A 27110-nucleotide genomic window follows, 5' to 3' on the forward strand; every position below is an offset into this window, starting at 1 on the left:
CTCTCCCTTTCAAATTTTGGCCAAAATTTCTTAAAGATGCGGAAATAATCTGGCCGTCCGATGCTGAAAAGATCTGACCGTCCGATCCTCTTTTTGCGGGATTATATGCGCTGTTCGATTCCACAGAAAGATCAGCCTCCTGGATACCGTCGGATCGGCGAGAGAAATCTGGACCGTTGGTGCCTCCCTTTTTAATCGTCTTCTCGCCGCTCCCGTGAAATCCTAGGGTCTCTCGATTCTCTTTCTCTTGCGTTAGGGTTTTGAACCCCAATCGCTTGCCGCGAAGTGCAAGTGCGACACTGTTGCTTCCTTCCTTGTGCTCCGGCGCCATGAGTAGTTGGTTTTCTTCCTGGACAGCGAGTTGAAAGATCCTTCCGAGAGGAGGGACGGGATCCATCGCCAGGATCTACGATCGGAACGTCAGGTAATTTTCGTTTAAGATCAAAAGGAAACAAGTGGTTTTCTCCCTCTCTTTTATAGATCTATACTTTGCTTGAGGGTCTCCGCCGGTCCCTTGAGTTTTTCTTCTGTGTCCTCGAGCTCGTTCCAAAGCAACGATAGCTTGTTGTAACAAGCCGTGACGGTCAGATTTCCTTGCTTGAATTCGCCGAGTTCCTGCTTGAGTGAAAAAATCTTTGCTCGATCTAATTTTCCATATATTTCTTTGATATTGTCCCACATTTTCTTTGAATCTTCTGTTGGTGGGAGGCCAGCCGCGATGTCTGGAGAGACGCAATTGCCAATCCACGTTCGGATTAGGTGTTTGCATTTTCTCCAGTGTCGGGCCAGTCGCTCGTCCGAAGGAACGGGCACGGTTCCGTCGAGGAATCCGTCCTTGTCCTTTGTCACGAGGGCTCGCCAGAAATCCTGTGACCATCTGGAATAGGTTTCTGGTCCGATCAGCTGCAAGGTGATTAATCGTAGTTCTAGACCATCGGCTGTTGATACATAAAAGGGATCTCCAGATTCTGGTCGGCCGGTAACAGCCGCGATCAGAAAAGGTAAAAAATTGGGCAAGAAACTCGAGTAGGGATTCGTCCCTAAGCCCGACCCACTGGATCCGATTCCATGACCTGCATGCAATAAATTCGGGTAGGGATTCGATCCCACCCGCTTCATCCGACCCACCAACTTGTTCTGCTCCGGCGGTCTGGCTTGCCCCATTCGTGGCTGGTGAGCCTCCGTCAGACTGAACGCTACTTTGGTAGCCTATAATCCTCGGCGATGATGCATTTGGCCCAACATACCATGGATACGGTACCCATTGGTAAGGATGGCCCGCAATGGGTAACCCCATGTTTGACTGAGCCGGGAAGAATGGCCATTGCACGCCTTGAGTCTGAGATTGCTGTTGGGTTGTGGGAATCGGCACGAGATGGCTTTGTGCCTCTGAGATTTGTGGCGTAGTTTCTTCTGTGGACGAAACATCAAGAGTTGAGGATGAATTTGCTAGGTGAGCCATGATAATCGTTTGTGCTTGCTTCTTCTTCCTTTTAGCGAAAAAATGATTCCTTCATAAATCTCTTTTGCAGATTAGAGAGTTCGAAGAACAACTAGTGCGGAAGCAAGTTCAAAAGCTTAAAGCTCTGATACCATGACAGAATGTGTAAAGGAAGCAAGATGCAAGAGACGAAGGGATTGAGAGAAGTTTTTCTATTACTTCAATTGTATCAATTCGATATACAATGTTCTGTAATTATAATACAGAGTGTACATGAAGAAAGGAAATAAAAAATTCTATAAATCAAATCTATATTTCTGTCCAATATTAATTGATATGATTAGATCAATTTAGATCAAAATCTGGCGGATGATCAATTTAGATCAAATCCGGCGGATCTTCAAGCATATCTTCCAACACAAATGATCAGCGATCAAGATAAACCTAGTTCAATAGGCTTGACTCCATACGTGATTTTTTCTTCCCATTTTTAGAAAAACTCTTGGCTTCACTTGGACTCACACATACCATCGGACGAGGTATGTTCCGCCAATTTCAGATAGAAATAACGTGATTTGACATAGGAGGTAAGCCGTCCAGGATCAAGCTTTAACTTTTGATTGTTCCGTTGCCAATTGGAAGTCCAGTTTTAGTTTAGGCAAGCACGAGCAGCTGTGCGAGACCAACCCTTGCTCGTTGCTTCCCAGGGTGAATTCCACATTGGGCTCGTGCGCAGATTCAAAAGTTGGAATCAATACATTCCCATCAAATTCCTCGTGCCATGCCCTTACGGCAGCTCCAATTCGATTTCCATCTCGAATTGTCCCATGCGCCGTCGATGCCCAATGGCCATATGGTTCCAGAACCATACTCATCGGCACATTTATATATACGGTCGCTACAAGGAAATTCGGAAAATTAGAATTCTATGTACTTTGATGTGCACTGCTAGTCCAATAGTAGTGCGGGGCTTCCGTTTGCTTTTTCGGTCCATCGATATCATGGCCAATCGATATAATAGATATCCCAATTGATTACAATCTCATAAGGCTAAATTTGTGTTTCTTTTTCTCGAGAGGCTTATGGGATTTTCTTGTGTATATTATATGTTTAGAGACTTTTAAATTTTATTTTTTACGCGACTTGAAGCAAGTTGCTTTGTATGTTCTCATGCGTTGACTGGAGGCTATTGATCAATCTAGAAATGTAGTAAAGTTAAAAGGCATCGGAGGCGATTGTCCGAAACCTACAGTCTAGACGGAGGTCTTATCACTTCAATCTAATGTGAGCATATCACTTTTGCTAGCAAAGCTCAAGCAATCATAATGCATTCTATTGTTTTTTTCTTTTTAATAATTAATTGATAGAGATGAGCGATCAATGTTAAAGATCCCTCAAAACGCTACCACGAATTTACCGGCACAAAAAGAAATCCGTAACTTTTAGCACATGATTCAAGAATCTTGCCAATGCTAGAAATTTATTATCGCTGACTTAAATAACGATTAAAAAGAAAAGGAGAAGGTGGATAACTTTTTTTTTGGTCGTCATGGAGTTCAATCAAGTTTTGGCATGAGTTGATGTCAATCTCGCTGTATGTTTTGGTGGGAGAGCAATTGAATTGTTTTTCCCCCTCATATTTAAATAGTACCAATTGATCCATCTTACGTGCATAATTTTAAATGTTATAACAACCCTATCTTCAGCAGTAATCGAAATGAAGTTCTAATGAGGCCAAGTTATAGTTGAGTTTGAGCATATAATTCATTTCACGTAGTCGTGCCAAGAGCCAAAAAGGAGAAATTCATTGAAATATTTCCAGAAACGTGGCACGCCGCCTCCGGTCACCGCTAATATAATAAACTTCTCTTCGAATCGCAAAGTAAATTCTGGGCCACCCCCCGCCATCTTGGTAAACTCGTCACTGTCCTCCTCTCGCGAAACTTGAAATGGTGAACAAAGAGGTTTGAACAAAACGATGGCTCAATAAGTAACGGTCACCACATTTCATAGGATAGGATCAAGCCATGGACAATGCAATATTATAAATTTGTACGTCTATGTGCATCCTGGCCGTAACTACAACATGCATTCTCAAATAATGTGAATGTTCCACACATTCTTTTGCCATGGTTGCATGATTCATAGCACAACATATAATATAGCAAGCACAAATTATTCTTAGTCGATCATATCAGAAATCCTACGATAACGTTTTGCCGGATGAATGGCTTGTAAACCGTATTGGGCATGGGTAAATCCTGAAAAACTCATCAACCATGAGTAAGTCCTGAAAATCACGTCTACTGAGATTAAATTCCAAAATAGAACCTACCTGCGAATGAACACATATAAGTTTGGGTGACAATGAAAACATGTTGATCAGTTTTTACATAACAGAGAAGTCATGAATGCCACTTCCTCGTTAACTCCCAAATTCAAATTGTACCTAAACATAATTTAAGGCCCATTATTAGAATATACTAATTTAATACAACAACTAGACTGTCTTAGGCGAAAAGGCCCGTTTTGGCAAAAAATACGATAAAAAAAACCTTCGATGTTCGGTCTTAGGTTGGTGGCCCGAAGCATATCAAATAGCTCAAAAATATTTACATGTTAGTATATTGCCATATAATTTCCCGGTATATCAGAAAATAATTTTTCCTTGTGAAATAGTCCTAAAATTGAATTTTCTAAACTAGTGCCGAAATCTCCAAGGCTCACTTTCAGTAATTTTTTTTTTATAAGTAATGGAATAATAAGTATTCAGAGCATGGAGGCATTTTGACACATGTAGAACATAATTTTTGAGAATTTAATTTGATATTAGAAATTTCTCTATGCACATGTACTTTCATTTAAAATACTTCGTATACCAAATTTAAAGCCTAATATTTTTCTACAAAAATAACATAAACATGTAGATGGAATTAATTTTCCATCTATTGAGAGGAACAAGATTCCAAATATGCTATATTCTTCCAGAAATTACTGAAAATTGCAATAATTACAAAAATTCTTGAAAATTCACATAACGTTGTATGTGTTGTGCCCAGTGCAACTGTGATAACAGCGTCAAAATCAATGCAGAAGTGAGTCATACGAGCAGTCTTAAGTTACTGCCCCCGCTCACTTACTCCGTTTTCCAAATTTTTCAGTTTTGGATTGCCTACTTCGAGGGTTCAAAATGTTTGTTAGCTCTCTTATATTATTCTCAATCTTCATATACTACAACAGTTCAAGATTTCTATTCGAATCCGGCAATCCCGAAATATTTGCTTCATGTAAATCCAACTCGAGTAGGAATTCCAGTCCTCCAATCAACTTTGGCAGTTGTCTCAACTGACTCCCATTCAAATCCATTGTGAGTCTTTTCAGATTGCCAGGATAATCGGGAAATTCTGTAATTTCCACATGTTATAAACCATTGCCAATTTTAGTTTGACCATAGTCAATATTTTCTTTACTGCGTGCTGTCGATCTTGATAGAGTAGTTCCTGCATTACGTTTAGTGATCTCCCTCTGTTGCCTCGTATTTCAAGCTGGTGGTCTGTCATTTTCCTTTTCTTTCGGTTTTCTCTGCCGTACATAGTGACAGAATTTGTGTCTGGTTAACTAGTTGTGTAGGTGTATGTGTACTCTGGAAGCTGAATATTCTCAGAACAATATCTTGTTAGAGTAATTTGCCAGCCTTCGCTTATTGGTACCACAAATCAGATTCTGTTTTGACATTGCTGTAGAACAGTGTTACGGGGTTCAAGTTGGCATACAATTGCCAGAAGGGATGGCAAATCCTGAGAAAATTCTTTGACAGCATTTCCCGTGAAAATGCTCCCTCCAACTCCTAAGAAAATTCTGAGATTGAAGGCAGGATACTTCTGGGAGCGGTATGCTATCTCTTCATTACCCCCCGCCCCTTTTCCCTGCTTTAGTGTGCCCCAGCATTCATAATTCCACACGTTCAAACATTTAGTTCGCTGCAGAGGTCTGGAGAATTGGATGGGAAAACTCTTACATGATTCTGGTCTAACACGATCGGCTATGGTAGCAAACTTTCTTGAGCCTGAAGCTGCTGTGAGGTCATGGAGGTACTCATTTGATTAAACCTCATCAGTTCATTATTTCTCCTCACTTGAACCGAGATTGTTGCATGACGGACATAAGGGTACGGTACCGATATATGTTTTCCTATATTTTGCGGACTTTGATGAGGTACATTTACAGCGCTCAGATTCAAATTCAATTGCCACTGGTGCAGCTCAACTGCTATCACCACAACCTATAGCTCATGTTTTCAATAATTCTCCAAGTCTCAGTATTGTCGGATCAGGGGAATGATTCATCCTATGAGATATCTGAAACTTGGATAACCAAGGTTTGGGCATAGTGATCCTGCTGATCTTGGCATTGACAAATCTGAACATGAGCTGACCTATCCGGAAGCAAGTTTGGAGTATGGACTCTTGAGTAGAAAGTTCATTTTGGACATAGAAAGGTTTTCCTGGCTTGAAGTATGCATCAGAGGTATGTAATCAGCATGATGAGTGGCAGAGGACCCCCATTGCGAACAACACTATGTACGATCCTGATTTCCTAACGTGCAACATCCTGCCACCGCAACGTTGCAGTTTTCCAAGGGTCTTAGCTTTCCCTCTTCCATCAGAAGAGCGGCATAAGTTGAACAGAGTTCTTACAACTGTGCATCAAAGTTTATCTACAGCAAAAACATACATTAAAGATCTCACAGCCAGATTGAATCAAGAGATTGCGGTAAGACTATTCTTAACAAAAAAAAAAAATATGTTCTTTGCTCTTGGAGAAAATGTCAAGTCTTGGATCTACTCATCATCTCCGATCAAGAGAGAAATGTTTGCTGCCTCTTAACCATTTTGGATTTTGAGATAAGAGCTGTGATTTGTGCCATCCAGAATTTCAACTTCGATGCAGTAAATTACTGGTATTTCTTTCCCCAGCTGGTAACTCCGAACTTCACCCTGTAGTTTGAACATATGCCACTAGTCATTTTGATAGTGTCTGCAGAACTAATCAGATGTACTCAAAGGATGAAAGGCAGTATGGATCTATTTAATGAATACACCACATGTTGAGCCCTTGAAAATTTGAGTGCTCCAATCTGTTATTTTTTCTGTGTTGTTGAGCTTTTACATGGATGCTTAATCTATTATGGGTCGTTCTGGTTGTGATATCCCCATCTGGAGACGTTGACATATTATACTCTTTAGATCGGTGGAAAAAAAAATATACTTTTCCATTAAATGGTTAAGAGGCTGTCATTACCTACTTGCACGTTGACTTTTTTGACTGCGGCCATATACTGGTGTTCCTTCACTTGTCATTGTTTTGGATGAAGCAACTAAATTCATGAAGATTGTCTTGAAGGTCAAAGATCCAGAAGTGGAACTTGAAACCATGAGAAAAATCGAGGAAGATGTCAACGGTCATGTTCATTGACAATGCAACATTGAGGAAACAAGCCAATTCGGTAATATGTTGTGCTCTAAATATGCATGTCAAAGCTGAAGAAAAGCTTGAAGATAATGAAGAAGTCGGTAATTCGCACTGTATCATTTCTCTTGCGAAATTTATTCTTTCATTGACATTTCCTCCGGAATTAGAACGGTTTGTTCATTCCAAACGGCGACACTCCAACTACACCATTTCAAGAAGTGGTAGTTTTGGATGTACACATTGGTTAGTGTGTGTATGATACATAAGAAATGAGTTTTTGTTAATGGATTTTTAGCTTTATGACTTCCTTTCGGTATTCGTAATCATCTTCCTTCTGTTGTACATTTCTAGAAAACCTCAGACGATTTCTTAGCACATGTAGCCTGGGTTCTTTTAGGTCTTTGAGTTCCGACTGAACCAAGTATGATTTCCATGAGTATCAACATATGAGTTGCAGGTGCAAGAAGAGAAATGACTTGCTTACTTCAATTCAACGAAGCCGAGCTCGCTCTGCAACAATCCCTGAGGAGCTTGTGCATCCTGAAATATGGCCACGAACAAATCGATTAAGGCATATATGATATCCGAGAGCAGAACTAGAAAGCGCAATAATAGTTTCCTTACACTACATAGTGCTTCAGTTTCGAACGACATGAACAAGATGATACACGAAAGATATTCTCAGATTTTTCAATAACGCACAGAAAGTCAGAACTTCAGTGATTGAGGGAATTGATCTATGATGCAGTAAGCCCCAACTCCGACCTCAAGCACAATGGCTAATTTGCTGAAACCATGATGAAACAACTGTAGTTGCATTGATCCCCAAATTACATGAAAATTATTGTGTAAGACAAATAACCAAATTAATAATTATAATAACCATCAGATATTAGTGCATCAAAATCAAGCAATAACCACGATTTCGCTACATTATCCCAAGCTATCACCACATCGAGCTTTCGACTACTTCATATGACCGAAAAATTTATCAATAAAGATTTCAATAATCTATTTGAACAAGCTTTCAGTATAATGCCAAACGAAAGTATAGCTCGTCATTTCCTCCAACAATCATCTCTCGTGCTTCCATAAATAATTATCCGAGGACTTAGTCTTCCTTCAAAGACCCTCCTCTCTCCTCCACTACATAGGTGACTAGCTAAATTAATCCCCTTTACACAAGGCTAATGATGTTTCCACACCCCTAATAACTTTTTCCACAACTATTATACAAGTGTCACAGCCTGAAAGAAAACCGATCCAAGAGGTTCCTAAGGGATGGCTGTGACTCATCCGTGGAGGGCCTCCTGTGCTCGCTCAGATTTCCAACAACTCTTCTTTCGGAAATTTCCAAGACCGGGGTGACACCATCATTACGCTTAATTCTAGAAGTCTCTAACTATTTATAGATGGTAGTTGTCATTAGGTTAATGATGTTTCCACACCCCTAATAACTTTTTCCACAACTATTATACAAGCATGTCGCACACTAAGTCATAAAATGGCTGCCGAAGAAGTTATTATTGTTGTGAAAGAAAATTTTCTAGTTTGTAGATTGTGGAAAAAATTATTATTATTGTGAAAATACCATTACCCTTTGAAGTAATCGAATCAATTTTGTCTTGGCAAACACTTCCCTCTAAGCACTTTTTAAACAATGCGAACACCCATTATTTCATCCATTAGTAAATTTACGGTCATCATCCCATTTATGAACCACCTTATAATTCCCACAGTAACGTAACTATTTAATCCACAAATCATGATTTTAAAAGACTTAAGGTGAACATGCATGAATGTTTTAAACTGAATATTTCTAACAGGGACACATAGAAAATTGATTAGGCAAAAGAAATATAGAGGAAGAGGGAACCAAAGGAACTTTTACCAACTATAAGAGGAGATGAGAACCTTTTTGTCTTTTCTGGTCCCAGGCAAGACCTTAAAAGGTTTTGACTATCGGAAAAGTCTGGGTAAAATCCGGGCCTCGAAAAATATTTCTGCCCCATTGGTCACCCTGTCCACACCCCCTTTGGGGGGTTAAGGGGGCCACTTTGGAGGGCGCGATGCCAATCCTAGGTAACCATTCCCGGCCAGGTACACCTGATGAAAAGGCCTGGCCAGCCAGGGTGGACGGATGGATAATTCTTTTGTTTCTAGAATTGGTTGTGATATTGTCCATATTGGGTGTATTTTAGGAGAAAATATTGGGTACGTGTCTCACGCTCCAGCGTGGCAAATAAAAAGGCAGTAGAAGGACGACACGTGTCCTCGTGTTAGGCGTCATTTGAAAAAATTTTGGACTGACCGATGACCGAGGATTTCTTCTCTTTCTTCGCGCCTCTCTCACTCTACTCTCCCTCTCTCTTTCTCTCTCCGACGAACGGGACGCGACCTCCCAGTCTCTCTGTGCCCTCCCTCTTTCTGATCGGCGAACCACCGCCAGCAACCGACGAACCACCGCACCGGACCGGCAAGAGGACCGCGACCTCTCCCTCTCTCTCTGCCCTCCCTCTTTCCGACCGGCGAACCACCGCGCGAGCAAATCAGACCGTGGTTTGCCTGGGTTTTTTTTTTTTTTTTTTTTTTTTTAAGAGGCTGAGGGGGTTGGGCTTCTTTGTTTGTGCTGGCTAGACGACGGAGAAGGCTATCATCAGAAAGGAGAAGCACCTGGAAGAGGAGACTGATGAGGACGAGGAAGTCATCTATAAAATCAAAGTTCCGGCGAACAGGTGACTGCGAAGCTGATTCAGCATTCTGTTAGATGTTGTGTGTTTCGGATGGGTTTGGAGCTGTTTCGCGGGTCCTGGATGAATTTTGGTTCGGGGGTTTAAGATGCTAGTGTCCGACTTCGGATGGGTTAAAGTCTTTCGCGGAACATGTTGCTCGTAATGGCTATCAAGATGCTGTGTGGTTCGATCTTTTCTTTGATGTTATGATGTTGCCGAAGGTTTTTTTTTTTTTTTTTTTGTTATCTTTTCTGTCGATCAATGTGAAGGACCAATTGCATGTAATTAGAGACTTCATAAACACATTACCACCTGAAAAAGGCTCAGCTTTTGAGTAGTCACATGTGATGTAGCATTTATAGTGTGCATCGAGGCTTTTCTTACTTATGTGTAAATAGTTTCTTTTAATAGTCTCGAAAGATTGGTACAAGTTAGGACATTTTTTCACCACTTTGTGAAGAATTCTAGTTGTATGGGGAAGTGGGTTGATATTATGAACCTTGGGATTCCCAGTTCATGATAATGGTCCTGAAAGGGGTCGATCTTGAATTTAGTTTATGTTCAACATTTTGTCATGCTAGATGGGTCAATCCCCAAATTTTATAGGTATTATCGTTGGCAAGAAAGGTAACAAGCCTTTTCAGATTTGGTCAGCAGGTTGCGATATTGACTCCTTAATGCTGTTGGCTTTATTTTGAATCATGGCATCTAGAAACTTCATTATTTAGTTATAAGTCAAGTTTTTCAAAGAGATGACGGGTTTATCATCATTTTAGTCTGTATTGGTAATTAATGATTATTCTTCTTGATACATTTGTGCATGTACTGTAGAAATGACTATACTATTATAATAATAAGGTATCCTCTGGGAAATGCACAGATACGACTTGCTTTGCCTCGAAGGGCTTGCTCAGGCCCTACGTGTATTCAATAAGCAGGAGGAGACACCTCAATACAGTCTTCGTAACATCAGCAGGGGATCAATGCTTAAGATGCATGTAAAACCAGAGGTACATATGTGAGGATTGATCTGTCTAGATTGATCTATGCTGGAATCATTTATTACTTGAGTGACCATGTATGTGTTGCAGACCTCACAAATCCATCCATACGTTGTTTCTGCTGTCTTAAGAGGGATAACATTTGATGAAGCCAGTTATAACAGCTTCATTGATCTTCAAGACAAGCTCCATCGTAACATTTGCCGGTATTAATTTTGGATCTTTAACATGCAGCATAATACCTGTTTTCCTTCTCTATTTCAAGATTTTAGGTTTGAGAGGGAGTGGCGGGAGGACAACACATTTTTGGGAAGCTTTTACTGTGTTCATTTGAACCTTAAATGTAAAGAAGAGAGACCGTGATCTAACATTGAGATGCAACGTCCTATATGACTTGTCCAGAGCAATGGTTTTAAAAAATTTCCAGCATGCAGCCAATTGTCTTTGCAAGCGTGCATTTTAGTGTGATACAATAATGTTACTTTATAAATTAAAGATGTGAGGGAAGCATTATTTATTTATTTATTTATTTATTTATTTTTAAATAAGTCATGGCTTTACCGTTGCTTATGCTCTATGTGCTCAGTAGGGGCCATATATATTATTACCCTTAGGAGGGCTTTAAATTGTGAGAAATGCCTGGATGTAAAGAGAGAGGACTCCGCTGAGTTGTTTTGAACTAGCTTTCATCCTCGAGATCTATATTCAATTTGATATTTTATTTGCATGTAATAGATGCCCAGCCCCACAATCCCTCCACTTAGTACATCAGATGCTTGTGCTTATGCTAGATCCTCAAAATGTTCTGCTTGGATTTTAGGCGAAGAACACTGGTTGCAATTGGGACTCATGACTTGGATACGCTAGAAGGCCCCTTCAGCTATGAGGTGTGTGTTTGAACTAATCGCCTAAACTAGAATCTAAAATGAAGAATTCTACGCGTGTCCTACTATCCTTACTTGAAGCTCAGGCCCAGCTAGAACTTAAATGGAAGATTTTCAGATTGCTGGCATAATGGATCTTGTCATGATAGAGTGTTATCCGGGCTAGAAGCTTGTGCTCACCTATTTTTTCCTTTTTTTCTCTCTATATATTTAAATGCCTGAAGGATTCCCTCTTGAAGGTTCTTTCTACCCCACACTTTGCCTCGGCATCTATTACATGTTTTGAGGAGTTGCAGCTAGCTAGACAAGCTTTGACCAGTTCAAGTTTTGTCATCCTCTCGAGCTTGTCCCGAGGATGGTATTACTATATATATCTGAGATACTCTATTTTGATCCCAAAATTCGTAGTATTATGTTTTGCTATCAGAGTGCTCATCTACTAGATAAAGCATAGACGAAAACAAACATGACGAGGAATTGCACAGTTGGTTTAGCTTAATATGTATGAGTTATATATTTGCTACAGCTAAATGTTTCTTCTTAAGATGTACGAGTTATATATCTGCTACAGCTAAATGTTTCTTAGAGCAAAGTATGATAAAATGTTACGAGAAGTGCAGCGTATCACCGACTCATGTTCCTTTTCCTTTGGTCTCAGGCTTTGCCACCTTCCAGTATAAGTTTCGTCCCCTTGACGCAGGTAGTTTCATGATAAAGATCGTATTTTTCTGTTCATGCATGTACCATGAGTCTGATCTGTAGTGAAGATCTATGTATTTGTAAGGATTTTGTTGGATCGTTCTCTAGGGGCAATTCTTAAGTAGTTGATTAAGAAATTTTTATGGTTTTCAATTGGATGCACAGATTGTTCTTGTGATATTTGTAATTTTTTCTTTGGAAAGTGAATCATATTAAATAAGTATGTTTAACAAGTGCCCTTTTGTTAACAGTGCTCTAAGGAGACTTACTAAGTAACTAAAAAGGAAATTTTGTAGTTTCCAATGCATTAGCGTGTTATTTCGAATTACTATTTTGCAAAGTGAATTATTCCAAATTAAGTATGCTTAAAATGTCAATGCCACTTATGAGTTCATGAGATTGCTTTCATTTATATATTTGTTGTGTTTTCTCTACGAACTGTGATTGATGTGTTGGCTGATCGCGCCTTAGCTTCTGTTCTGATATTAGGTGAAGAACTTCAGAGGTGATGAACTAATGGAATTTTATAAGGTGGGTCCTCGATAGCTGCTCCTTTTAATGGTCTTTTTATAACTGTCATATTTGTTTTGTTACATATATCTTATGCTTGGAACTTGCTTATTCAGTGTGCTAGTTGATATCTACCTGTAAATGAAGAATTATGTAATAGTTCCTCATTTTTGCCATGTTGTTTTAACTGTTTTTCGCTACTTTGTTGCGTCGATTTGAAATTGAACAAGTTCTTGCACATAATAGAGAACTCGCTGTGTTCCCTGTTATCTATGATTCAAAGAGGTATCTTGGTTTCTTCATACACTCTTCTTTGTAATGTGAGTTCCATGTATAAATATGAAGTGTGTATATTGATGTTAAGGAAAATAATAAATAACCACTTAAATGTAATGACATGTTGACTTAGTTTTGATTCAACCATTGCCACTTAAGTCATTAATATTGCAACCTTGAGTTATTTGGGGGTTGATCGATGCAATGGGTTCAATTTGCAAAGAGAAAATAATCTAGGCCTTCAAGCATCTTCTGCCACGTTAAGCCACTAAGCGCTTGGTCTCGTTTATGAGTTGAAGTGAGATCAACTGTTCTGTTTAGGTCTCACTAGTGTTCTCAAAAGCACTGGAGTTGCCTGGGCAGGCACCCAATGTGGCGACTTCAAAAGCACCTCAAGTAAGGTCGATCATTCTCTGAGGCATTCCCTCAAGGAAAAAGATGAAATTAGGTCATGTTCTTTGACCCTTTTTGTTCCTTTCTCTAAACAAAACTGATAAAGGAGGTATACTATTTTAGTAAAAGGGCGAAGTTTTTAGAAAAGCAGTTGTTGACTCTACATTAGCACAGTCGGAGACTTCCAGAGCCTAGTCTTATGCCTATAACATTACTTTTAAGAGAGCCAGAGAAAAAAGTGAAAATGTGTAGTCTTCTATACATCTTTGCTTTTCTTTGAACATTGTCTTTCCTATGTACACCTTTACACTGAACATAGCAGTCCATTCTTATTTCATCTCTCTCTCCACCGGTTGCTAGGTACCATATCAGGAAAAAGAACTTTTGCATGCAGTGTCACAAACTTTGACATGGGAAAGCAAGTGCCTAATGTCAATAAGAAAGATGCTATAATGTAGTACACAAATTCTTGATTAGCTGTGGACTGATGTTTATTGGTAATGTATTAATTAGGCAACAACCAATTATGGTTGACCATTAAGCTGTTTATCCTGTTTGGACAGGGGTCAGCTTTTTAAAAAGAATGGTTTCGAATTTTTTTGCACATGGGGTTCTAATCTAGCTCATTCAGGTTCAATGATATTTGGTTACTCCAGTTGCGGTTAGATTACACTGTTGCCATTGGCTTCACAATTTTGTTTCCCATTGAATATGCTCAATGTGAACAAATTGTAGTGACTATTTAGCTGTCATAGCCAAACAGCGTGGGCAAAGTGATGCTTCATCCACTTTTTGGGTGTCTTGCAATCAACAATTTGACAGATATTTGTGATGTATAGTCTGATTGATTAGCGAGCATCTACATTGACTGAAATGATACAGTTGACTAAGCTTCTCATCACTGAAAAGCCAAATTTTTTACTCCATGCAGAACTGTCCTGTCTCTGCCGCCAATTATCAATGGTGCACATTCGGCAATAACTTTAAAGACAGAAAAATGTTCTCATTGAATGTACTGCGATGGACTTAACAAAAGCTAAGATAGTTCTAAATACAATGGTGAGCATACTCAATTGTTTGTCCTTCTCTCTACACCACCCATCCTTCTGTATAGAGGACTAACGCGGGCGAGTGTTTTCCTTTAGGTGACAATCTTCTCAGCATACTGTGGGAAGAAGTATGAAGTTGAACCAGTTGAAGTGATATACTCTAGTGGGGAGTCATTCGTTTATCCTGATTTGTCCCTATACAATATGGAAGTGTCCTTATCTTATGTCAACGATTCAATTGGAGTCGCCTTGAAAGCTGAAGAGGTATTGTGAATATTCATTTCAACCTGGAGTTTAAATGTTCGCATTAGGTGGATGTGAGCTTATATTAGAGTTGGTTGGTTATATTATTCTCTCATCGAGTTGTGTTAAATTTTTTTCCGTTCGCCATGTACTATTGTGCTATTTTGTTGCTACAATGATATCTAACAATGACCTTGTTTTATTTATTGCGTGGCCATCTCTCTCACTCGCTATCTCTCTATTTCTCACCTGAATGGTATGCGGTGGTCGCCTTTGTATCTCTCACGGGTGCGCGTGAGATGGAGAATCAATTACGACAGTCTTAAGTGACCATTGCGACGGAGACGACCGCCACCATGGGGGTCGTTGTGGTGTTGGTGTCGCCCGCCATCGAGGAGGACGGGGCTGTTATCCTAGAGTTTCAGGGGCAGTCATTAGGTCTAGGTTTTCTTTTTGTTTGTTTGATTTATTTTCTAATCCTAGTATTTTATATTGTAATTTTTCAGTAATTTATATTAGAAAGCATCCATAGTACATACAATTATATATGAAACGAGTCGTCGGATAAGTGATTTGATATAAAGAAGTTCGAGTATGATTATATATGAAATGAGTCGTCGGATAAGTGATTTGATATAAAAAAAAGTTTGAGGATTGATTTCAATCCCTCATTTTGTTCCATCTAACTCCATGTTGCTCTCTGGTCAAACACAGCTTGATCCAATTTTAGAACGGAGAGATCTCAATCTGAGATTGCCAACTCTGTTTCGTTCAGATAGAGATAAGGGTAAAAAATGGACTCTCGATGATAACAACATAAGAAGAGAAATGCAAAAAGAGAAAACGAAAGAGAAGACCTATTTGATTTTCAAATAGATATTCACTGAAGAAACAGAAAGAAAAATTGAAAGGAATCGGTCATTTTGTATTCGATTTGAGCAGAGAAAAGGAAAAACAGTTCTAGTCTAGGACAAAGAAAGAGGAAAAACTCAAATGATTTTATGTCCCCTTGGCAGTCCTTCCTATCCCACGGGAGACCAAACCATTGCTGAATTTAGATGCCTGCCACCATCGCTGCCCGTGGCAGTGGCAGGTGGCAACCGCTGGTAGAGAGGGCTAAAATGCAGCAACATATCACGTTTAAGAGGTTTCGGATTTCCCTTTCCTACATTTTTCCGCTTAAAGGACACACAAGAAGGCGCTGAACCAAATCATGAACCCACTTAGGCAAAGCAACTGCTATAATCATACGGACTAATCATGGGTGTGGTTCTGGGGGGATTTACATAAAAAGCTCGGATCTACTCAAAAAGTCCTCATTTCCTAGCCAATTATTCCAGTATCTTACACCATTTTAGACCACGAAATGAGAAACAAAGGCGAACCCTGATGCGGGAAATCAATCGAGTCGCAAAGAAGAGTGATGGATTTATGAGATGGGCTTAGGGCCCATCCGCCCATGTTGGGCCCAAAAGGCCCGGCCCACGGGAATAGGGCCCGTGGAGGGGGAAGGTATAAAAGGGAGGAGAGAGAGAGAGAGATGATTTTTGGTTGGCAGAACGTACGTACGTTCTCTCCCTTGCTTTCTCTCCAAAAAGATAAAAAGAACAGTAAGTTCAAGGCACTGTTTTCTCTCATTCAAGTCATCATCAGATCGAACGGGGCCAGAATTTCTTCCTCTTCTTCGGCATTGGTGTTTAATCTGTGGCTAACAAGGTACGCTCGAATCCGTGGTGTGCTTTACGATCGGTGATACGTGTCGTTTTCTTGGGCTTCGCTTCCGCATTGATTTAGGGGTTCGATTGAGTATCGAATCCGTTTTTCGGGGATCAGTCATTCCCAACATTGGTATCAGAGCCCTGTTTCACGTTTTTCCCGATCAATTCTAATGTTTTTGATTGATTTTTCGCGAAATCCCTTTGGCCGTACGGAACCGGGCGAAAATCCCGACACCCGAGCGCTTTTCGGCCTTTTTTCTGAGTTTTCGTAAGTCGAAATAAAATTCTGAAGGCACTGGGAGAAGCGCAACGTCGAGACGAGTCCGGCGATATGTCGATCGCCGCCGGAAGCCGCCGCACGCGTCCACACGCGCGGCCGGAAGGCACTGCGCGTGGGCGCGACGCGCCTGGAAGCGCTGGCTCGCCCAGCGCGTGCGCCACACGCGCCGGTGGCGAACCGGCACGTGCGCGCCGGCGGCCGGCGAACCGGCACGCGCCGGTCCGCGGACCGACGCGTGCTGACGTCACCCGCTGACGTCATCGTGACGTCACCAACGGTCGATAACCGTCGAGATGACGTCATTGATGACGCGTCACCACCGACGGCTGATTGGCCGGCCGGTCACCGGCCGGCGAACCCGACCCCCGGCGACCCGACCCGACTCGCGAACGAGGCACGCACCGCACGTGCCGGATGACGTCTGCGTGACGTCATCCCCCGCACGCGCGAGGCACGTGCGGTCGGTCCGTGCGAGCGGTCCGACCGGCCCGTCCGGTCCGACCGGTTCGACCGTCGCGACCGGTCCGACCCGCGCGACCGTTGACCCGTTGACCGAAGACCGTTGACCGTTGACTTGACCGTTGACCGACCGTTGAGTTTGACCGTTGACCCGAAAAAAAAAAAAAAAAGGAATTTGTTTCTTTTTCAATTATGTCTGTGTGGGTTGTAGGTAATCCATTTTTATTCTGCATTTGTTGCATGAATGATGGAAATTTATGTATTTTCCATTTTGTTTATTATGGATTATAAGTAATCCATTTTAGTTACGCATTTGTTGCGAAACTATGATGCGTAATGCAAGGATACACCGCAATCCCGAGAACGGACGAAGGAAGAGCTAGACCGAAAAGGCTGATGAAAGAGTTAGCTGATTTTCGGTGGCTTGATGGTGATTTAGTATCACATATGGTCAAGGTCAATCGGATGATACAGAAATCATCAATAATGGTTATCTTATGCCGGATTTTGAGAAGGTGCCGGCTTTGTTGAACACTCTTCCACCTGAATGGCAAGCGGTGTTAGATCGGCTATGGGAGGTCAACGTGGTCCCGGGTTATAGGAGGCTGGTGGAAGCTTTTGTAAGAGAGTACTATAGGATTGAGTTGGCCAAAACTTCAACCCTTAGATTGTGCACTACGTGGCGCAGAGTGAATGTGCCTTGGTGGTGACATAAAAACTCTCCAAAAGTTTTTCCATGGTTGGCAAATGTACCTTCAGTTTTTTCTCAGATGTTTTGGCTGATAGATTAGAAGGGACATTCCCTAATTATTTCTTAGATTAATTGTGAGATTTTTTATGGATGTAAATATCTCTTTCCAAGTTGATATTTTTTCTTTGTATATATTGCTTAGTGTAATGATTACTACCTGATTGTTGTTAATGTAGCAACCGATATATTAGTTGTATCATGTGAAAGCATTGTTATTATATTGAATGTTAGATAATATTTGCTTTCTGTTACTGCTGATTGCTATGGGTAGTTAGCTGTGGGTAGTTATAGAAGTTTTTGTAACTTCATAGAATTGATTTTGCATATGACAATCATATTAATGATAGTTTTAAGTTAGGATTTTGGAGGATGATTGGAAACGTAGTGACCTTTTGATTCTGAAGCCTTACTTAAAATTATTCATTAATATGATGGGTCTATGTAAATAGGAATGCATAAATGATAGGCATTAATTATTCGTGCATGTATGTCTGATGTGTTCAGAACGATTGTTCAGCAACAAAGAATGTAATTGCTGATATGAACGGCTACAATTGTGAAATATTGAATATGGAGATTCAATATGTGCTGGAAAAGCAAGAAGCACTAGAAGCTCTTGACCATATTATGGAAGATCTTATAAATGTTGTGCGCCACCTTGAGCTAGTTGAGGACCGCCTAACGGCATTTGAGCTGTAAATAGATATTTTCTATGCTGGTTCTAGCTCAGAAAAAGGGCTTTATGCTCTAAGCGCAAGCATATTGATTCGTTCAATATGTGGGAATGCAAAGGATCAAGTCCTTGTTGCAAGAAATCGAGAGTTAACCAACACAAGAGAGGAAAACGTCCTCAAGTAAAGAAAATGTCAAGGGAAGGGTGTTACAATTGTGACAAGAGAGGTCACTATGCTCGCGATGTCGTGAGCTAAAGAATGTAAACACCTCTTGTACATTTGAGAACTTTGCTTATGTGTCAAGTTCTGCTTTATTGGCTGAATCCAATCCTTTGTGGACTGTAGATTCGGGAGCGACAGACTATGCAGCGAAGGATATAAAATCCTTCGTGGAATTTTGACAGTACCAACTGGAATTAAGTGTATCTATGTAGGAAATAACTCCAGAGATGAAGTTAAAGGAATTGGCACCGGCCAATTGAATATGCGTGGTGGACGCACCTTATTCCTACACGATGTTTTATATGCTCCGGAGATTCGTCGAAATTTAAATGTCTGTTTTGATGTTGGTTAAGCTTGGTTTTAGAATGAACTTCCATAATAAATGTGTAGATTTGTGTTTAGATACAAAATGCTATGGTTGTGGTCACTTTCTAGATGGTTTTATTGTACTAAATGTTGACTGATGATGTCAATATGTTATCCCCTTGTTTCACGTCTTCTATCTTATATGATAATGATGTGAATATGATGGCATGCTAGACTTGGTCATATGGGCCAACAACATATGAAAAGACTAGCCAAAAAGGGCTTGTTGGGCAATATTGAAAAAGTTGATTTGTCCATATGTGAGCATTGCCTAGTAGGGAAAATGACAAGGAGACCATTTGGAAAAGGTAAAAGAGCTGAATTTCCTCGACATTTAATCCATTTGGACGTCTGTGGTTCAATGAATGTGAGAGGAAGGCAAGGGGCTGTTTGTTTCATCACTTTTATGGATGATTCTACTTGATTCGGATGTGTCTATTTGATTTCTCATAAATCTGAAGCATAAGTTGTTTCAAAAGGTTCATGAACCTGGTTGAAAATCAATTAGACAAGAAAATAAAAGTATTTAGATCCGATCAAGGTTGAGAATATTTATCGATAAGTTCAGAAAATTATGTGATGAAAAGGAATAGAAAGATAGTTGTCTATTCCGTATACTCCTCAACAAAATGGTGTTGCGAGAGAAGAAACAGACCTTACTTGGAATGCTTAGGTCCATGAAGGCGCATGCTAACTTACCCATCACTTTTTGGAGTGATGTGCTGTTAACTGCTGCCTAAATACTTAACCGGGTGCCTTCCAAATTAGTTAGTTTCACTCCATATGACTTATGGATATGTAGAAAACTGGACTTAAGTTTACTTAAGCCATGGGGTTATGCTGTCTATACTCATATGTCCTCTCACAAGTTTGGGAAATTGAGTCCCATATAAAAGTAGAGTATTTTAATGAGATGCTCCGAACACTCAAAAGGGTATGTGTTCGTAAGTGAGCAGGAAAGTGGGAGAATAACTGAATTTGAATCACGGATGTCACATTCTTAGTGGATGAATTTCCTAAGAAGGGCGAAATAGGGAAGATTACTTCCTATTTGAAACCTTGGATTAAGATTATGATATTAATGGAGTTCATCCAAGTGGGAGTAATATAAGATGTGATGAATTGAATTCAACTTATTCTCAATTGCAACCACCTGATGTGACGACATCATCATTACCTAATCCAAGTGGGAGCATAATGGGGAATGATGTGCTAAGTGTACAATCTCCCATACAGTGAACAAGTCGCCAAAGTATTCCCCGTCGATGTTTTGACATTGAAAGGGAAACTTTTATGGTTGCTCCATAAGATGAGAATGAGCCAAGAAATATTAATGAGGCTCTAAATTGCCCTAGTAAGGAGAAATGGATTTATGCAATGAAAGAGGAAAATGGAGTCAATGAAATCAAACAAAGTCTGGGAACTGGTTGATCTTCCAAAAGGACGCAAAACCATTGGGAACAAGTGAGTTCTCAAAATAAAGCGAAAGGCTGATGGCTCGATTGAAAGGCATAAGGCTCGCCTTGTGGCGAAGGGGTATAATCAATAGGAAGGAATTGATTATGAAGATATTTTTCTCCTATAGTAAGATTTGCCTTGATTCGCATAGTTCGGCAATAGTGTTTAGTATGGATCTTGAGTTACATCAAATGGATGTAAGACTGCTTTCCTCAATGGAAAATTAGAGGATGAAATATATATGGAACAACCTGTTGGTTTCATAGTGAAAGGCCAAGAAGAAAAGGTATGTTGACTTTGGGGGTCGATATATGGCCTTAAGCAGTCGTCAAGACAATGATATGTACATTTTCATAATGCCATAATGGCATATGACTTTACAATGATAGATGAGGATCATTGTGTATATATCAAAAGATCCAAGGATCAATTTGTGATCATATCATTATATGTTGATGATATACTAATTGCCGGAAGCAATATGGAGCTAGTCAATACTATCAAAAGTTGGTTGTCTTCCAAATTTTGAATTGAATGATATGGGATTGTAAACCCATTGACGCTCCTATTGCAAAAGGTGAAGGATTGAGCCATAGACTATGTCCAAGGACTCCACAAGAGAAGGAACAAATGAAACATGTTCCTTATGCTAGTGCTTTGTTAGAAGCTTGTTGTACGCTATGATGTGTACAAGACCTGACATATGTTTTGCAGTTGGAATGGTGAGTAGATACTAATCCAATCCAGGTCAAGCACGTTGGAAAGCCGTTAAGTGAATACTGAGGTATCTAAAGTGGACTGCTGATTATATGTTGAGTTATTATGGAAAGGATCTGCGACTCTAAGGCTATTCGATGTTGATTGGGGAGGAGATTTAAATGAAAGGAAATCTACCTCTAGGTTTGTTCTCTTACCGAATAATGGCACCATGTGTTGGAGCGGTAAGAAACAAAAGTACATAGCCTTGTCCACGATGGAATTGAGTTCGTGGTATTATCGCAACAGTATAAGAAGATGTTTGGCTTAAGAGATTATTGGATCATTTAGGTGTTATTGGAAGTGCTGCAGATTTGTTATTAGTTAACTATGATAATCAAACAGCAAAAGTGTACACTAAGGATCCAAATATCATGGCAAGACCAAACATATAGATACCAAGTATAATCTTGTCAAGGATATGGTTGCACGAAAAGATGTGAACTTAGAGTACATACTACGCATGGAATGGTAGCAGATCCTATGACAAAGCCAATACCTAGAGATGTGTTTTGTGGCCATATGAAATCTCTAGGATTGCGTAGAGACTGATGTACTAAATATTATAATTTTTCCCTAAGTGTTCACATATGATGAATTTATGTTTTTCATCATTAATGCCTATGAATCTTTGTTTGATCTTTATGCATCTTAATGCTCAGTGCATTACTTTAAGTTAGAAGAAGTATGTCGGACAGATGAGATTAGCCCACTCACACGGGTAATCGCCTCTATTTACTGTGTGATAAATAGAGATGAGACTGTTTTTAAGCTTATTATCTAGGTGATAATTGAGAGCTCAAGCTTAAAACACGTATGTCGCCTTAACTAGGTGTTAAGATGAGGACATAATACTTACTATGTCCGAAAGTAAAATACCCCACATATTTTACTTTATCTGTCTATGATGCCGGATGTGAGTTCGATGAATTTAGTGAATGAGTAGATACGTGAACTCAAGTTAGACATTGGGTATGTCTGAACTATCATCTGTACGGTATTGAAAGGTGTAGACATACGCTCCATGGGAAAGGAGTTAATACCGTAATACGTATTTCATACTACGTATGCATGAGACGACCAATAAGAGTGGCAAAAAGTTTGATCTCAACTTTTATGTCGTGTGAGACTCTTGAGGAAGAGAGTTCCTCAAATTTTTTAGTCCCCTCATGACTCTTACTTATTCTCAAGATTTCTATTTAGTGTTTGCTATCTTAGGATGTTACCAATGATCATGAGTTTGATTCGATCTAATGGGGCATTTCTAGAAAAGCAAGCTGGACTGAAATTGAGAGTTTGAAGGAAAGAGGAAGACCGATTTTGGAGAATCACATTGTAGTTTTGTATTCACCGGTTAACCAATTATGACTGTCTTTGTGATAATCATAATTGTGAATACAATATATATATATCATTGTTTGAAAGAGATCAAGAGAGATATAAATGTGATCGATCGATCTAGGGTACTGCATACTAAATCTACTCGAAGTGTGATGCCTATTATGAGCTGTTATATATTCCTAACAGATGTATAGCAACGAGCTCTCAAAGTATGCTGGTCGCACAGATTATTCACCGGTATGAATGTTGAATAGAGGAAAAGAGGATTATGTTCGACCCACCATGTTAAGAGAAAGTCTATGATGGTTTTTTCTCTAATGAGGCTGAGTAGGGCTTGTCCGCCCATGTTGGTATTGTACCACCATGTGCGAGTGGGAGATGATGGATTTATGAGATGGGCTTAGGGCCCATCCGCCCATGCTGGGCCCAAAAGGCCCGGCCCACGGGAATAGGGCCCATGGAGGGGGAAGGTATAAAGGGAGGAGAGAGAGAGAGAGATGATTTTGGTTGGCGAACGTACGTACGTTCTCTCCCTTGCTTTCTCTCCAAAAGACAAAAGAAAACGCGATAAGTTCAAGGCCTTTGTTTTCTCTCATTCAAGTCATCATCGGATCGAACGGGGCCAGAATTTCTTCCTCTTCTTCGGCATTGGTGTTTAATCGTGGCTAACAAGGTACGCTCGAATCCGTGGTGTGCTTTACGATCGGTGATACGTGTCGTTTTCTTGGGCTTCGCTTCCGCATTGATTTAGGGGTTCGATTGAGTATCGAATCCGTTTTTCGGGGATCAGTCATTCCCAACAAAGAGAATCAGCCTATGCCAAAACTCGGGACAGCAAAAATCCCGCCTTCATCTTCGTCCTTGATACTTTGTGTCTCCTGCTCTTGTCGAGGGTTTGTAGCCCACACGATCCAAAGCTGCCAGAGGTTTCGGATTTCCCTTTTCTGCGTTTTCTGCAACACTGCTTCCAGTGCCAACAGGAGCAGCGGGGGCAGGGTAAATAGGCATGTGATGCATAGGAACAAAAACAGGGAACCTAGCGGCGGGGTTCTACAACACAACAACGTTAAAATTGGTATCGAGCAACATGCAAAAAGACAGCAGCGAAACTTATAAACTAATTTCTATCATAAATTTCTCTACAATTTTCCTTCCATGAAGGAGAAGAGGAAATTTCTAGGATAAACAACAGGTGGCTCAACCAAGTACACAGAATGTTTATAACTAACCAAGACTATGCTACTTGACAAATGAAAGAACCAAAAGCTTGAAACGGCTCACGATGACTTCAAAGATTTGATGACCTCCAGCACAAAATCTTGCTAATTCAAAACAAACATGTTGGTGCATAAGATGAAGGAGAGGCTCCTAAAATTCGAACACATCAATCATCTATCATCTACTTACACGCCGAGATGTCACAATAACCATCGGCGAAGAACACCTTACAAGCAGAATGCACTGGTAGTAACCTTTAGTTTACTCTTTAAAATAGTTCATTCACTTTGCAACATGGGGTAACATATCATCGGTATTTCCTACATATGGATTGAAGTTAATTTTCTAATCAGAACATATTTGAACATATCAAGCAGGAAAATGGTGGTAATCAAGATTGTAAAGCTCGGTGGCTGATTTCAAGGTTCAAGATGCATACCGAGAGCACGGCGAGACTCCCTTGGCCACACTAGCACCACACACATTGTTCTCCAAACTAAAACTCAACTCAGCGCCCTCAAGATTCATTGAATCTACACATCGTTTGCCTCCCTCTAAATAGAAGATACCACAAATAAAGCACACGAAAATTTGCTCACGCTCGACCATGGAAATGAGACACTTTGAGCCAAAACCTTCAACAAGGAAAAGCACATTGGTGGAATGCCGGGAGGCGAGAATCTATGAGGTATCCACGGATCGCAGATTGTAGTGTAGAACTTAGAGAGGTGATGTCCTACATGAGCCGCCTTCTAAAGTTCCCGAGTAGTTGCTTGGTAAGTACGCACCAGCGGCCCTACTCCTATGCATATGCCAAGCCCAATTGCAACTCCAACTCTCACTCCGGCATTGAACCATGAGAGTTCACCATCTTTGTATTTCATGAGTTCCGACCTCCGCCAGTACATGCTGTAGTCCTCATCAAATAGTACATGAGTATTCTGCAAGATTTATTGCCAAGTTAATAGGGAAGAGCAAATAAAAGCTACAGAAATTAGCAACAACAGGATGGATAAATAACTGCATTCCAAGTCTCAATATAAGAACACTCCTTCCATAACAATCATGAAAACTTGCTCGTATACTTTTCCAATTTCACCTTCAATAGCAACTTCTTCTGTTTTAGTAAGCATCACATTGTCAAATGGAAGCATTATTCAGCATCCCAATAAGTACTATTGCATGTCTAACACAACTTGCTCATTAGCCATATTGTCAACTAAAACGGTCTAAATGATGATTTTGGAAATAGCATGAGTGAAAAAATATACTGGGAACAATAAACTCTCCAACACCTAATTCTTCATATCACTGCATCATGGCAGTCTCATAGAAGACACAAAAAATGAGAGCCACTCAATTATTGTTGACTAACACCAATCACCTGCATGCAAATGGACTTAAAATGTAACTGTATTTCTCCTATATTCTGGAAGGAACATTGATTATTATTCCAAACTCTAGAAAATCAATGCATCATGAGACATTAAACACATATAGAAAGGGTAACAGATAAGGGGTGTATTGACGGTAAAGTATTATCTGAAAAAAGGGCCACTTCATGGTTTCTCTCACGAAAACTGCGACTTAGGTCAACCACATGGTCAGCCATGGAAATCAAACAAATATGAGCAATCGATCAAGAGGATACACTCTATGATATGTCAGTCTCAAGTGCTGTAATTTTGAAATCTTAATTACATTAGATTCAACTGCAGCAAGTCATCTTCCTCATTGTGGTGAAGTTACTCCATCGATGAAACATGGTGCCTAAAGCCATAAAAATTGAAGGAATTAATAATATATCTTTAAAGAACTATTGATGGCCTACTATAGAAGTAACAACTCACACTATATAAGAACATGTACAGATATTCAAAAGACTAGGAATGAGCATATTTCCTATATAAACTTAAATTACGGGCGAATGGAGCCTTCATCTCTAGTCCCATGCAAAAAGGACAAGAGAACTAAGCCCGTAATTTTAAGAAATAACAATCTAATAATTGAGCAATGTAGAACATTGCAATTCAACCACATTGATGCTATAGTGCAAAATAAAGCCCATATATGAGATCATTAACATCACCAACAATAGTGTCAACTTTGTGCTTGAAGGTGTAAAACAATTGCAGCTCCCCGAAGAAAACATGCTCTCAAATTCTTAATTTGCGAGATATTCATGAACTAGAACCAATGTGCACATTGCATACGCGTATCCGGACAGATTAAAAAAAAAAAATTCCCTAGAAAGCATTAGAAATGCAAAGAAAAATACAAATTTGTCTCCATCGCACCGTCGGCCGGAAGCTTCTGTTCTATCAGCATTCTGGTTCTCCACATCAATCACGACTCCATCGGAATCATCGTCCTCAAAATCATTAGCCACAATTTCCCGATCAGCGCTACGCACACTCTCCGCCAAAGCAGCGTCCTCTTCGCCCTCTCCATTAACCACAATCGACGGCATCCTATCCAGCAAAGCCTTCTTGACCTGCGGCCTCCTGCTCCCAGAACTAGTAATCATCCACACACGAAACAAAAAAAAAAAAATGAGAATCCCTAACACGCGCCATGGAAACCGAGGAAATCAGCCAAGCGGCGGAGCACTGAGGCCTGTTGCCGCATCTTGCGAGGTGTGCGGAGAAGCCGGCGGCGGGGGCCGGGAAGCGAAGGTCCGCGGGAAGCTTGAGTCCCTTCGGCACGGCCCGCTTAGCCCCCGACTCAGCAAGCACGTGGACGTCGTCGTCCTTCATCAGGATGTTCTTGACCTCGTCGAACCACGAGAGCCCCGAGTTTGGAGACGCGAAGGAGCAAGCGCGTCGTCGAGGAGCAAGCGCCGATGATGTCGCCGGCCTCGGGGGGAAAATGGGGGAAAAAGAAGATCTCTACAAAAACATCTTATTTGCTCACGGTGGTTCGCCGGTCGGAAGAGGGAGGGCAGAGAGAGAGGGGGAGGTCGCGGTCCTCTCGTCGGTCCGGTGTGGTGGTTCGTCGGTCGCTGGCGGTGGTTCGCCGGTCGAAAAGAGGGAAAGCACAGAGAGACTGGGAGGTCGCGTCCGGGAGGGTAGAGTGAGAGAGTTCGTCGGAGAGAGAGAGAGAGAGAGAGAGAGAGTGAGAGAGAGTGAAGAAAGAGACGTGAAGAAAGAGACTCGCGCTCGGTCGGT

The 27110-nt window shown here is 40.6% G+C and overlaps 1 protein-coding gene across 1 annotated transcript; it reads left to right on the top strand.

The window, feature by feature from the left end:
- The first annotated feature begins 8982 nt into the window (after positions 1-8982).
- On the top strand, positions 8983-18983 carry LOC104444916 (phenylalanine--tRNA ligase beta subunit, cytoplasmic). Its single transcript, XM_039313581.1, is given in 14 exon segments — positions 8983-9045; positions 9551-9648; positions 10526-10655; positions 10737-10852; positions 11467-11533; positions 12189-12230; positions 12719-12760; positions 12949-12991; positions 12994-13024; positions 14340-14400; positions 14402-14467; positions 14554-14721; positions 16992-17010; positions 18928-18983. Coding segments are annotated over 14 exon segments (1002 nt in total).
- Positions 18984-27110: the final 8127 nt, after the last annotated feature.

Source organism: Eucalyptus grandis, chromosome 5 (assembly GCF_016545825.1).
Source record: "Eucalyptus grandis isolate ANBG69807.140 chromosome 5, ASM1654582v1, whole genome shotgun sequence".
Lineage (NCBI taxonomy): Eukaryota > Viridiplantae > Streptophyta > Magnoliopsida > Myrtales > Myrtaceae > Eucalyptus > Eucalyptus grandis.